We start from the raw sequence: 13,252 nt of genomic DNA on the forward strand, positions 1-13,252 counted from the left end.
TAGATCATGCTTCTAAAATGGGACTCTGGCAGCTTTCTTTGTGGCTAGTCCAACTTCATGAGAAACAGACCTAGCTGGAGCTATATTTAAAACCATTTCCCCAGCTTACAAGAGAAGGCAACATCCAGAGACCTCCAACGCAGCACCATGACAATTCAGGTTGGAATGGCAGGGGAGATAAATCTGTGTATGGAATAAGTGCTAATGAAGACGGGGAAGCCTGTCTGTGGACTCTAGTACTGTAAGGAAAGGGAAGAATAGACTGAATTACAAAACGTCGATGGCATATGTTGTACTCTGCCCACAGAGAAAGTGGAACATGCTGATATAGGGGCACTGCAAAGGCCAAGAGCTCATGAGTCAGAGCAGGGTCAGGCCTGTGTAGATGAGAGCAACATCTACAGCCACTCGGGCTGAGGCTGCTTTCATTATAACAGTCCAAAATAGGGATACCGCAGCATTAGCCAGGAAGGAGCATTGATTCTAGGGGGTAGTGTTGTGCAATAACCTGCATTGTGTGGTTTAGTCCTGAAGAACTATTGGACACTGTCAGAAGCAGTTTAATGGGTAATTTGGGCCACAGCCACTTTTGTTCTAGAAATACCATCTAAATGCAGACTTGACTGCTTGCACATGAAGACACTGCCTAGAGTCCTCCATGCTCTGAGTGCTCCATCTTTTCCATTAAAATATGATGTACAGTCAGTGCCTGATGAATCTATGCAAAAGTCAGAAATCCAATGAAAGAGAAATTTTCCTAATCCTTTTGACCTAGATGTATAATTTTTAATGTAGTCTTTCAGTTACTCCCATTACTGAGTTAAATGACTCTGGCGAACAAATTCTTCTTTGCTTATGAGATGATTGATCTTCTCTTATTTCAGCCATCTTACCATTTTACTTGGAGATGGTAATTCTCCACCAGCAAGTCATGACGTGCACAGTGAAAAGATGTGTTCTCACCACAAATCTCATGGGCTGGGAGGAGTTACCCCTGTGCTCAGCAGCTAACAATTGTCAGGAGAATCTAGCACAGCTATCCATGGAAAAAAAAATGCTGACGCTAATTTTCTGTATCTCTAGAAAAAATAACGACCTCCCACGAAGACCTGTAATGCATGAGCGAAGGAAGGGTGGCAGCTGAGGACTGGGCTAGCAGGGAGTAAAGAGGTCCAAATGACAGATTTGGGCTGAAGTCAAGTCTGCCCACAATTCTGGAGGAAATACAGCTAGAAGCAAATAAACCCAAACACATGAGAGTTGCCAAGAATAACAGGAAATACATTTTCTTTTAATATTTTTGTGTGCATTATATGGACTCTAGCATGAAAACAGTGTTCTCCTGGAGAGGAGCACCTCTTCCTCTCCCTGCTGAAAGCAAGCAACAGAAAGGCTTCTAACCATTCCCCAAACTGTATGAATGTTAAACTTCTATATACTGTACAGTAGCTATGTTATACAGTTATACATCTATATCAGCTTACATTCAACTCTAAATACAGAGTGGAGACTTGGCCTAGTCCAATTTCCAAGAGCTCAGCCTCTAACATCTCATTTCCATCCTACCTTCCTCCACACAGGCAAATTCCACAGGTGTCCCAGCACAGAAGTCAGTGGCTGCCGGTGGCTTGAATGTCTTTGAGATCAAGCTCTCAGTGCCCTCCTCTCTACAGAAATGTGCACACTCTCAGTACAGAGAAATTCCTCCTCCATCCCTAGTCTCATGAGCCTCGAGTACTCAAGAGGAGCATCATCCTCTGTTTAGGGGTGTGATGCCCCTATATATAGGATGAAATTCCAGTTACCACATAACTTGGAATTCTTTCTCCTGTATACTAGATTAATATAGAGATTTAGACTATCTATGGCCATTTTTTACCTTATATGGAACAAAACTGTGTCTGCACAGAGGATGTAACCAGCTTCTTGCTGCATACAGGAGAAATCTGAGTCCCAGTGAGAGGCTCTTACCTTAATTGTTTTGCTCTTTTTTCCAGAGACGTCTGCCTCTGTGCAGCAAACTGTCCCCTACATTGTGCGACCCTGGCTCTGCGCAGCAGACCAGTGCTTCTGCAAGGCTGAATGGTTCAGCAGCAGAATATATTATGTGACAGGCATGAATGCCTGCTCTAGCAAACTGGCTTTCTGTTAGTTGGGAAAAATGCTTAGAGATCCAGAGACAGACAGGGTCTTGCTGATCTTCTGCTGCAGTGAGCTAAGCTTCCCAGCTCCGGTGCACCACAGAATTATGCCACTAAGAGTCACAGAGTGATTAATATACTTCAGACAGCTCTTCCCCACTTATCCTACCCAGTCTCATAGTGAAAACTGCCTGCACACTTGGAAATGTTCTCCATATATCTGGAAAACAAAGTTCTCGAGCAGACCACAGTCACCCAGTGCTACCAGAGTGAATTCTTTTCCCCAGATTGGCCTGCCTCTATAAGTGCTTATACCTGCAGATACATTTACCTCCCCTCCAGCACCTGGCTCTGTGCAGTTCAGCACAGCCAGAGAACCTGCAGGAAAACCCAGGCATCCCACATAACGATTCTTCTCCCACATCCCATTCCAATTTGTGACTCCTTTCTGCTTTGTGCAGGAGCTCCCAGGTCAGGAGGTAGGAACTCAAGCGGAGATACTGAAAGCAGGCTCAGCAATTGGAAGGTGTGGAGGTAGCCAGACCAAGACAAGCTAATTCATTGCAAATTCCCAGTATTGCGAGGACACATAGGTTCTTAGTGGCCTCTCTTGGGCTTAAGAGCGGAGGCAGACACACTTACTGCTCCCTGGAACTTGCCTGGAATGGGCATCAAGAGATTCCTTCATTGGGAAGGGAGGGACAGAATGGGGGAGAGGAGAGGAGGGAGAGGAAGAGGCAGCACTCTGTTCCAACATAATCTTCTTGAGAAAAATATAATGCCATACTAAATCCGGAATTCTTCCTTTCAGTAGCAGTTGTGTGTGAGGGAGGCAATGGGCTTGAGACAAAGAACTTCCCAGAGGTAGTTATAAATGATCTGCTGCCATACAGGGACAATGAGGTTTGCCTTGGTTTGAGGACAGCTCATCTCCCAGTTCTGTCACTTCTCTGAGGCCAGCAGACACGGGAGGAGTCTATGCTATCACACAGCAAACTCAGTGGCTCAGGAGGAACGGAGAGGCGCAGTTTGACTAACCATATCCGAACTCACACTGATGCCACACAAGAAACCTAGGCCAGGAGTCCTAGGGCATAAAGGTTTGCACTCCTCCACGAGATGCAGCTTAGGCCATCTGTACCGTCGGAGAGGACTACATCCTGTCCCCATGTATGTCTCTCTACAGGGGCAAAACCAGAGAAGATGCAGCACATTTATAAGGACCTCTGGGAAATGAGCAGTTCATGGCCTGCCAAACAGAGTTTGAGAGAAAAAAGGGGAGCATCCCACACCCTCAGCAACAGATTTAGAAGATGACAACAGCCACCATGACAAACTAGCAGAGAGGGGACTCTGTGCACTGCAGCACCTGAAGAAGAGGATGTGGGGGAAGGCAGAAAAGCAAGGAAATGGTAGGGAAATCACAAATGAGAAGGACTTGTCTTGGGTTGTAGGTAGTGGATGATGATTTCTCTTCTCTCCCTTCATTTTTCTCTCCTACTGTTGGTAGCTCACAGAGCATCAGGCCTCCCGCGCTGCTGCTCCAGGAGTTGTCTGCAAGGGAGCTGCAGGGGTTGCCCAGATCGGCGGAGACGTCGAGAAGGAAGGCCAGCCAGCTGGCGACAGATCTCATCTGAAGACATAGCAGACACACAAGTTGACAGATAATCAAAGCTTCCTTCAAATTCTCCACCACCAGAATAGTTAGAGGTACATCCTTCACTGCATCTACAGAAACTGTTGGAACTAGGGAATGCTCATATACATGAGGAAAGTGAACAAGTCCTTAGGCTTTTATTCATTTCCTTCTGGCTTTATTCATGTACAATACATATTAGAATCGCTGCAACAAAGACTGCATAAGAAACCTAGACTGGATCCTGTTTCTATTCATGAATAGAAATACTGAGAGTTATTCTTTAACCTCAAAGGAATGCAGCTTTGAGTAAGGGTATGTCTGGGGCTAGCAGAGCGTGATCAAGATTGAGGAAGGCAGAGCTCTCACACTACTTGGTAGTACAATATCTACTTCCCAGTGTTTTTCATGGCATGTGTACTGGATGCACGGCTGCATTGCATTAGAGCTCCCCCAAACCAAGTCCAGGGAAACTACTACATATGGATTGGGGTTGGGTAATTAGTTAGCTTGGAGACTCTTATCAGATGGCTGCAGCTGTTCTTCTAGGCTAGCTTGTGCTATCACTCACCTTGCATGACCTCATTCTCCTTGCAGACAATGCGAGAGCACACCTCCTTGTTTATTATGTACATGCGACGCACGCTGAGGGATCACCGGGAAGATGCCAAGGACAGCAGCAAAAGGCACAGGGACCCAAAGAAACAAAAAAGGGATACAGGCAATAAAGATGTATATTCACGGATGAGGAGGCAAATCCTAAATTTTTAGGATTAGTTAGTCTAGAACAAGGCTGTTGTCAATAGCAAAGTAATCTTTGTCAAGACTTCATGAAATGGCCAAATATCTTAAATAGGGATTACAATATAGGGCATATTACAGCTCCTTAGTGCTGCACAGATAATAGTTATTGTGCTGTTTTAATTAAGCACCTTAAAAGGACACTCTGAGGATAGGATTCACCTCACCAACTGGTTCCCTGAGGGAACCTCTAGTCTTCGAAGGAAACAACTGCTGAACTGGACATGCTGTTTCTGGAGAGCTTTTAGGGCTTTTCTTAGGGACTGCTGGTTTCTTACCTTGTAACACAGAGGTAGCTGATACACTGCTTTACTGGTTTGTGAACAGAGTACAGGCGTGTGCAAGGGAACTTTTCTTCACGACAATCTGGGAACACACACACACACAGAGGTGCAATCCAGCATCACTGGCAGGTGCACTCATTCTGGCACACATATAGTTTCACCACTAGGTACTGTCCTCCAGGCTTCTAGGGAAGGCCCCTAGCCTCTATTTTCCACTCTCTTGTGAGAGACGGGGAAGGTTTAGAGAAGAGGAAAATAAGGCAGACATTTCTGATCCCCTTGCCTCATAAGACAAAAGTAAGGGAAAGCTGAGTGAAATGCAAAACAAGCCCACTGGGCATCCTCAACACAGAAGGCACATGCTGTAAAGGGGACAGACACAAATAAACAAAATGTAAATTGTAGTCACATGTTTAAGACACAGTTAAGACACAGTTCCTAATAGATCTGCAATCTCATACTTCAGGACACCAGTCTAGCTCCTTCCTTTTCTGGACAATCAACCCCGTAGCTAACTATGATGAGTTTTCTTGCACTTCCTTCTGAAATGCCAGGTCTTGGCCACTGACAATGACAGAATATTGACCCAGCGTTATCTGGTCTGGTGATCTGCCAGTTCCTCCCCTCCCAGGCATGCCACCCAGAGGAAGACTTCAGCTTCCACTACTGTCATTCTCCAGTACTTCTAACTCAAGGAACAGGGTGAAGGGAATTTTCCAGGAGACAAAGCCCAGCACTCAGCCAGCACCTGCCTGGAGAAGTAACAGGGTGGGTGAAAGTGGGTCTGGGAGAGGGTGCAGGCAGCAAACTTAAACGTACCTGATGAAGCTGTTGTAGTTTCGCTGTCAGACTGAACTGGAAGACAGAGGGTAGCAAAGTTAGTGTGATTTACCATGATTTCTTCCTAGACATCAGCTTACTCAAAACAAGTAACTGGAAAGCTCTTTCAAGAGCCGTCCATTGTAACTTCTAATGTGGAAAAAGATTTCATTGCTACTGACATGAAACCATAAGAGAAGGTACAAATCCAATGTGAATGTAGTGCCAGCTACCCAACCAGCAATGCTAATAATCTCCCCAAGCTTTACCATAAAGCATTACCACTACTGTTCAAAATTACACTGTAAGGGCATCTTGACTTATAATTCAAAAGGTCGGTCAAACGTATTTAGTTGCTGTAATTGCCATCCATCTAGGCAAGAAGCAAAGGAGCCTGTGACTGCCTCTTAGTAAGGAAACAGCATCCCCAGACTGCTGGTTCTTTAATGTCCATGACAAGGAGCCAGAAGGAGGTCCGTTTGTTGTTCCCTCTGATAAAGCGACCCACCTGTACCACACTAAACCAGTACATTTTATTGTTTACCCAGTGACAAACTGGAAAGGAACTTGGAGGGCTGACTGCCGGGCGCAAGTTTTCATCAGTCATTATAGAGGACTTCTACTTCTCCTGATCACATGCCATAGTGTCAGCCAGGAGCACAGACAAAAGAGATGGGCGTAGAGAGGAGAAGTCTTCTGGGCATCCGGGCTGCGGTTAGGGGCAGTCAGGAAAGGGCAGGATTCTGGGTGTGCAAGGGATGGGGCAAGGAGAGGGAAGGGGGGTCCACAACATTTGGCTGTGAATTGAGAATAAACTCACCAGGACTAAGAAGCACAGGTGGTGTGACAGCTGCAGCTGGAAAAAGAGAAGATGTTCTGAAAGATCTTAATTTGAGCTTTCAGCCTTTTTCCCCCTCCCACAGTTCTGCTGACGGCTCACCACTCCTGACCAGTAGCCATCCCACATCTGGTTCATAGCCAACGCTCATCGTGATGTTATTATCCGACTTGTCAGAGTAACTGCAGGCTTTCCCTGCGAATATGCTGGGTGTCCTAAAGCTGATGGGACGCTGTAGAGCAGAGATGGGTCCCATGGCACATCCTTTGTGAAGAGTTTCTTCTTCACCCCTCAACAATAAGCATTTTGAAGCCAAAGTCTGCTGTAGAGGCTTCGCATTTACTCTTTTCATGTTTAGATGTAGGTTAGCCACCACCAGTTTGGTCTGGACACCAAGTGTTATCTACCCTCCTACAGACTGTCAGGTCTCACACACTGAACGTGAGAGTGACACAGGTTGCTTTCACCTCCCGTCCCCACCAGAAAGATCATGCACCTTGAGTATACAATGTCGTGCTTCCACTTTTCTCCTCCAGTGCTGTCCCACGACAGCTGGTCAGCTTGACCTACAATACTCTAGCCAGCTGACGAGCACGGAGAGACCCTGATGTCAGAGGGCAGAGGAGAGGCCATGGAACTGCTGTCCTGGAGAACGGGACATCAGTCTCAGATGAGCTCTCCTACACACAGAGCACACTGCCCAGCAACAGCCAGGCACTGCTGCCTCTCCTTTGTCTTTTAAACCATATCATCGACCAGATGTGTTCTCCCTCTCCCTGCCGTGCCTGGTCCCCCACCACCTCAGAGAGATGTGTTTGAGAGACTGCCCCAGCAGAGAGAGAAACCAGCGCCGAGGCCAGTGGTGCTGGATTTGAAACAGGACTCATGGAGAAAGTGGGGAGGCTCCCTCTTGAGCCTCTCCCCCTTCTCCATTGTGAATCTGGCAGGATTAGCCTGTCTTGTAAATGCCTACACTCCCATCAGCTCTGTGTCGTTCCCCTGCGGCTGCCTCTACAGCAAGGCTTTGCTCTCTAAGGAGACACATTGCACGCTACAAGTGCTCATCTTCAAGCGTCCTCCATCTACGCTACCTTTCGCGTACCTTTTGCTGCCCCCCAGTGACACAGCTGCAGGCACAGCAGGGAAGACAGTACTCAAAGAACAATATTTTCACCTCCCCATCCCACCGCTGTTCAGAGTTTGCTTTATTACTGCCTTTCAGGCTTTTTGCTACCTCTGTCTCCTGAGCACTCAAGCATGGCCACTAGCTGTCAGCAGACACAGACACAACCTCTGTCCCAGTGCTGCCCAGTTAACTGGTGAACATGATCAATTTCTCTCCCTTGTCATTTAGTCTCTTCCTTCCTGCAACCTTCTCTGGAAGCTCAGGCTGCGTGAGCTTCAGATTTCATGGCTTCCTGCAGTGCAAACAGCTTCAGAGAGCTCTGGTACACCAGGTGAGATTGGCATTTCTTTGGAGAACAGGCCATTAAGCCACCCCAAATTCATCTCCCTGCACAGAGTACAGAAAGGGCTCCCAGAGAGCCATAAATGCTGGAAGAGCACTGCTAGATGTCAAAAGTGGGGAAGAGGAGTTTCTGAGTATAATGGATAATTTCTGGGGCTATGTAGGCAGGAGTAAAGGTGAAAAGAGGAAAAGAAGCCTGAAGTTGCCAAGAGATAGGAGCTTACCGACGGTGCTGATAAGGGAGTCGGTGCTAACTTCACCTGGAAAAGAGAGAATGTCCTTGAGAGAGCTTGTCTTTACTTTGTGGTCTCTTGCATAGCTAGCCATAGCTAGCTTGAACTACCTTGGCTGCCACGGTAGGCTCATGAGACAGTGGGATCCAATCCAGTAAATACATAAACAAACACAGTACCCCCATCCCACCTGTATCCATCCTCCTTCTCAGTGACTGGCTTGGGGCTGGATTTCTTAGTGCACATGTTGCATCGACCCTTACTGAACTGTGGATTCGTATTTTGACCTCTCAGATATGGCTACTGTGGGCATCTCGATGGGAAAGACTTCTGAAATGAAGGTGCTGATGGCTCCTGCATCAGTAGGACAGACAGCTGAGGCACTCACTGCAGAGAAGGAGGGAGGCAACTCCAGAACTTCGACTGCAGAAATTCATCAGCAGATGAGTTTCTTTGAAAGGCAACTGATGGCAAAGCTGGGGTAGGTGTGATGGAGGGATAAAGTGTGAAGGAAAGGGAAGCTTGGTGGACACATTCTGGTCTGGCTTCTGAATAGTTTTCTGGGAAGCCCCGGGTATTGCACATGACAGGATCATAGCTGGGAGATGTCTCATGGCTTAGCCAGGGGCTCCGGTCTAAAGAAAAGGCAGGCCCTTGTGGTTCTTCTGGGTGCTGAAGCATCATGCAAACATACATTCATTTTATCTTATCATGTCACAGAAGTGGAAAGACGTCCAGAGGGATAAAGCAATTCACCCCCAACAACACAGCCAGTATGAAGACCAGTCAATATCCCTTCTCAGTGGCCTCACTGCTAAAGCACCATGCCACTTGTGCACCCTTTTCCTTGGCATTTTCCTGAGCAGCAGTAGAATTCCCCCAGCATCTCAAGGCTGAAGAGCTGTCAGCTCTCGTGGATCTCTCACAACCCTTGACTGTGAACATAACTTCATGCACTTCAGCTAAGTATTCAGGACCCCAACACTAGTGGATTATTTGTAAAGAACACACAACACCTAGCAGGTTGTCTTGGAGGGCTTGTTTAATCTTCTCTGAAAGGCAAGCTCACAATGTCAGAAGCAAGGAAACAAAGAAAGAACAGTGTTTGCAATTAAACAGGCTGTAACTACACAGGACAAACTGGGTCACCTGAGCAGTCTTTAGCACATAACATGCCTGTAATACTTACCAGTTGCACTTTCCAGTTCTTGCCCATTGACCACCCATGGAAACCAGCCTGAAAGAGAAGAAGAGAGGGGAGTGAAGGAAGGACAGAGAGAGGGATTTCTATAGTCTGCAGGCTTTGTGAAATTTTTTTGAGATGCTTAATCTGTCCAGGAGACACCACTGCCCTCTACTGAAGGGAGAAATTATCTCCTCTCTGCCTCCGCCTCCACTGCTGGCTGGGTTTGTTCTTCAAAGACTTGTGGATACGGCAGGTCCTGATCCTAACCCTGCTGCTTCCACCAGGGTCAAAGGCTAGGCACAGGGACTAGAGAGTAAATACCTCCAGATCTGCCACTGGACTTTGCATTTCTGAAACCCCATTTGATGCATTTTGAAAACAAATTGCACGTTGCCTCCCTGCTCTGGAGACTGGCCAAAATCCCTATCATCTCCATTGTATAAAAGAGGAAACCAAGTCATGGAAATTATTTGCTTGGGGTCACAGATTAAGTCATTGGCATAGTAAGAAACAGATTGTGGGTCTTGTAGCTCCTTAGGCAAGTAATTATCTGGTCCATCATCCTGCCTGGGTATGGAGCACAGAGCAGAAGCTCCTTCCCCTCTCAGCCCCTGGGTGCACTGGAGAGGGAGCATGATGAAGCCTTGGCTGTGCATGCTGTGTGGAAGAGAACTTGAAACTGAGCTAGACTGTTCATTTGTCCAAATATAAAGGGTACGAGAGCTGCTTCCTACAGCAGCCAGGAATAGGAAAATATTTCCTGCTAGGATAGAGGAGGGAAATGTCTGCATAACTGGGGTGGGATGAAGGAAAGAGTTGGCAGGAAAAACCCAGTGATCTGGGGTACTGCAGGGATGTGTGCAGGACCAGCCCAAAAAACAGTACACCCTGCTATGTCTTGTGAACTCAGCCTTTAGCTTTCTGTTCTTAATGGGAGCACTGCATGGGTAAAAACTATTAGGTCTAGAGCTTTAGTCTTAGTTCTTCCTCATTCCAAGAGCAGTTACTTGTAGGCTGCAGAGGGACTCTTGGGACCTCTGTATAATTCTGCTCTGCAGCATTACAGGAGTTGCTGGACCCTGCTATTCCCTTCCCCACCCAGCTGCCAGCAAGGGCTCAGCTGCTAGTGACTGACCCAGGGAGAGCCAGACATGTATAATAACTTAAGTGCACAGTGTGCTGCAGCCCAAAACTTTCCCTGTCCTGGCTATTCTCTTAATGGTAACAAGTAGAGGAGAAAAATGATATTGAACACTTTCGCATTTGTTTCTGATAGAAAAGGAAGAACACAAATTCTGAAACCATTGCAGGGTCCAGCGGTGCCAGATTTGAAACAGGAGTCATATGGAAAAAGGGGGGAGGCTCCCCTCCTTTTCTCTAACACTGAAAAGTCAGTTCTTACTAGCTTTTTTTTTTTCCTCCCTAGGACATAACTAGATAACCGGTCCAATTCTAAAACAACAGGACACAAGTGAAGTGAAACCTCTGTATATGAGGAGACAAAAGAGGTGACTTTCTTATCAGATTTTCAATCACTTCAATTTATATTGCTACGGTACCCAATTCATATGCTTTATAAATCATTAGACTTTATTGTCCAACTTGCAATAAGTTCATCCTTGAGGTCTGAGAAAACTGCAACCCTAATTCACCGAATCTGTAGCTCACCCAAAACCAAAAGAGACAATGAAAGACCAGCTAGTGATTCCTGTTGTTTTCCAAGTTAAAACAAAAAAACCCAGAAATGCTAAAAATACACAAAAGTAAGAGTCTTCCTTTCAGGCCTCCTTCATGCACTATAAAAACCACAGCCTTTTTTTTCTGCCTCTAACTTTGGAGGCCACCTACAAGCTCATCTCTTGGATGCCTGTCCTGTTTCACAGTCACAAACACGGCATCCTCTGCTGTGCACCTTCACAGGGAAAAGTGCTATTGGGATCAAAACCAGGCTTCAGCATGAGGGAAGGACCGAGGAGACTAGATTGGAATAACCTGATTTGAATGTGATAGGTGCAGTCATCTGTCTCCTACATACAGGCTTTCCTGGGCAAAGTTTTTTCCGTTCACTGGAATTGATCTTTTGCTGTCTGTCCTGAGTCTTTCGACTATACTTTCTGATGCTGCCCTCTTGTTTTGTTTTTTTGGTGTTTTGTTTTTTTTTTTTAACAAATTTGATCCCACCTGAATTTTTGCCAAAGTAACTCCAAGCAAACAAAGAAGCGGAGCAACAAACCAGAACAACAACAACAAAAGCAGAGAGTGGTTTGAATTACAGAGAATAGGTTTCTCAAAACAGCTATACAAAAAACTACAAAACCTCCTGGCAGCCGAGTGGCCTGGAATGGGGCCATTCCAGCAGGAACCGCTAGTGACAGCAAATGTTTCACAGCTATGACAGAACAAATTTCGTGGAGCACTGGGAAATGCTCCGCAGATGATGCAAACACAGGTGGTACTGCAGCCTGTAGTACGCACAAAGCACAGCTAACCCTCTTTCTCAACTCGACCCGGCTGTTTTGCTTACCCAAACATCCCTGCAGCGGAAGCTGTGGACATCTGTCTCTTGAGACTCCCAGTACTTACTGGAGAGTGAACACACATGGGAACCAGTCCCCAGTTCCTAAATTTTTCCTTACAACCCTATATCCACCATGCCTTTCCTGTTCAGTCCTTCCCCTTTCACTGTCCATTTACATGTCTCTTGCCTTTCTCCTCAGGTCACTGCACACTAGCCTGTGTAGGAAACTCTGCAGGGCCGGGGTAGAGAAGAAATCCTCCCCCTGGCGTAAGGACTCACCAGCTGGGGACAAGGAGAGTGCTAAGAGACACAACAGTATACAGGCGCCAGAGGTCTTCATCCCTGTGGAGTGGAGAAAGGAGTCAGAGGAAAGCTATGACTGGAACAGGGACACCCTCCCCTATACCACAGAAACTTTTTGCTTGCTGCCTCCATTTACCTCTCAAGACCATTTGGTCTTTCCAGCCTCCCTCCCACCTGTCTCTCTCCTAATCTGGCCAGTTTTCCAGGTGTTTCTGAAACATTTTGGACTGAACATATAACTCCATCTGCTTTCTTTCTCCTTCCATCTCCTTTCTTTCTCCTTCCACCTCCTTTCTTTCTCCTTCCATCTCCTTTCCCCGCTCTCCATCTCTTTTCTCATCCAGGTGGCTAAGCCCCCCTGCACACACACCCCCAGCATGCAAAGAAGAGTTTCCCCTTGTTATCTCCCTCCACTCTCTGCTACTTTTGAATTATCTTGAGGAGCACTGAGAGAACAGAGAGTCCCCATCACTTACTGCAGCCCTGGGTCTCCGCTCCCTTCAGCAGCAGACGCTCTGTCTTTCCCCTTCAGCAGTCCCCCCCACTTTGGCTATTGGGTAAATCACATGCAGCCACACCCAGAACACGTTCTACTTTTGGTTGTCTTCAAAATACGATTTTTTGGGGAAAAAAAAGAAAAAAAAAAAAGAAAGAAAAAAAGGAGAAGCCAGTGAGATGGTGGGACGTGGTGTCATCATGCATCTGGAATGAGGGGGGGAGCGAGGAGCAGCGGCCCACACCCTCATTCCAGAGTTTATTATCCTCCGAAGGGAGCCCGCTCCTCCCATTCCCCCCGGACGGCCCAGCACCGGGGACGGCTCCTCGCGCCGGCGTTACACGCCCGTGCCCCGCTCCGCTCCGCGCTCCTACGCCGTCCCGCCTCGCCTTCTCACGCCGCCGCACCCAGCCGGGTTCCCCCCCAGCCCCCGGTCCTCCTTTCTCGCTCTTCTCCCGCCTGCCCCTCGCCCGCGGACACGGCAGAGCCCGCATCCCCGTTTGCCTAAGGGCCGCGCTCGGCTGGCCCC

The 13,252-nt window shown here is 47.2% G+C and overlaps 1 protein-coding gene across 1 annotated transcript; it reads right to left on the reverse strand.

Moving 5' to 3' along the window:
* Positions 1-1,280: 1,280 nt before the first annotated feature.
* On the reverse strand, positions 1,281-12,973 carry MFAP5 (microfibril associated protein 5; the record flags this gene model as incomplete). The annotated part of the gene is given in 11 exon segments (XM_082311393.1): positions 1,281-3,774; positions 4,349-4,422; positions 4,857-4,944; positions 5,682-5,717; positions 6,502-6,537; positions 8,212-8,247; positions 9,410-9,457; positions 12,204-12,266; positions 12,704-12,755; positions 12,758-12,817; positions 12,821-12,973. Coding segments are annotated over 11 exon segments (768 nt in total). The 3' UTR covers positions 1,281-3,652.
* Positions 12,974-13,252: the final 279 nt, after the last annotated feature.

Source organism: Platalea leucorodia, assembly GCF_965183815.1.
Source record: "Platalea leucorodia genome assembly, chromosome: 4".
Lineage (NCBI taxonomy): Eukaryota > Metazoa > Chordata > Aves > Pelecaniformes > Threskiornithidae > Platalea > Platalea leucorodia.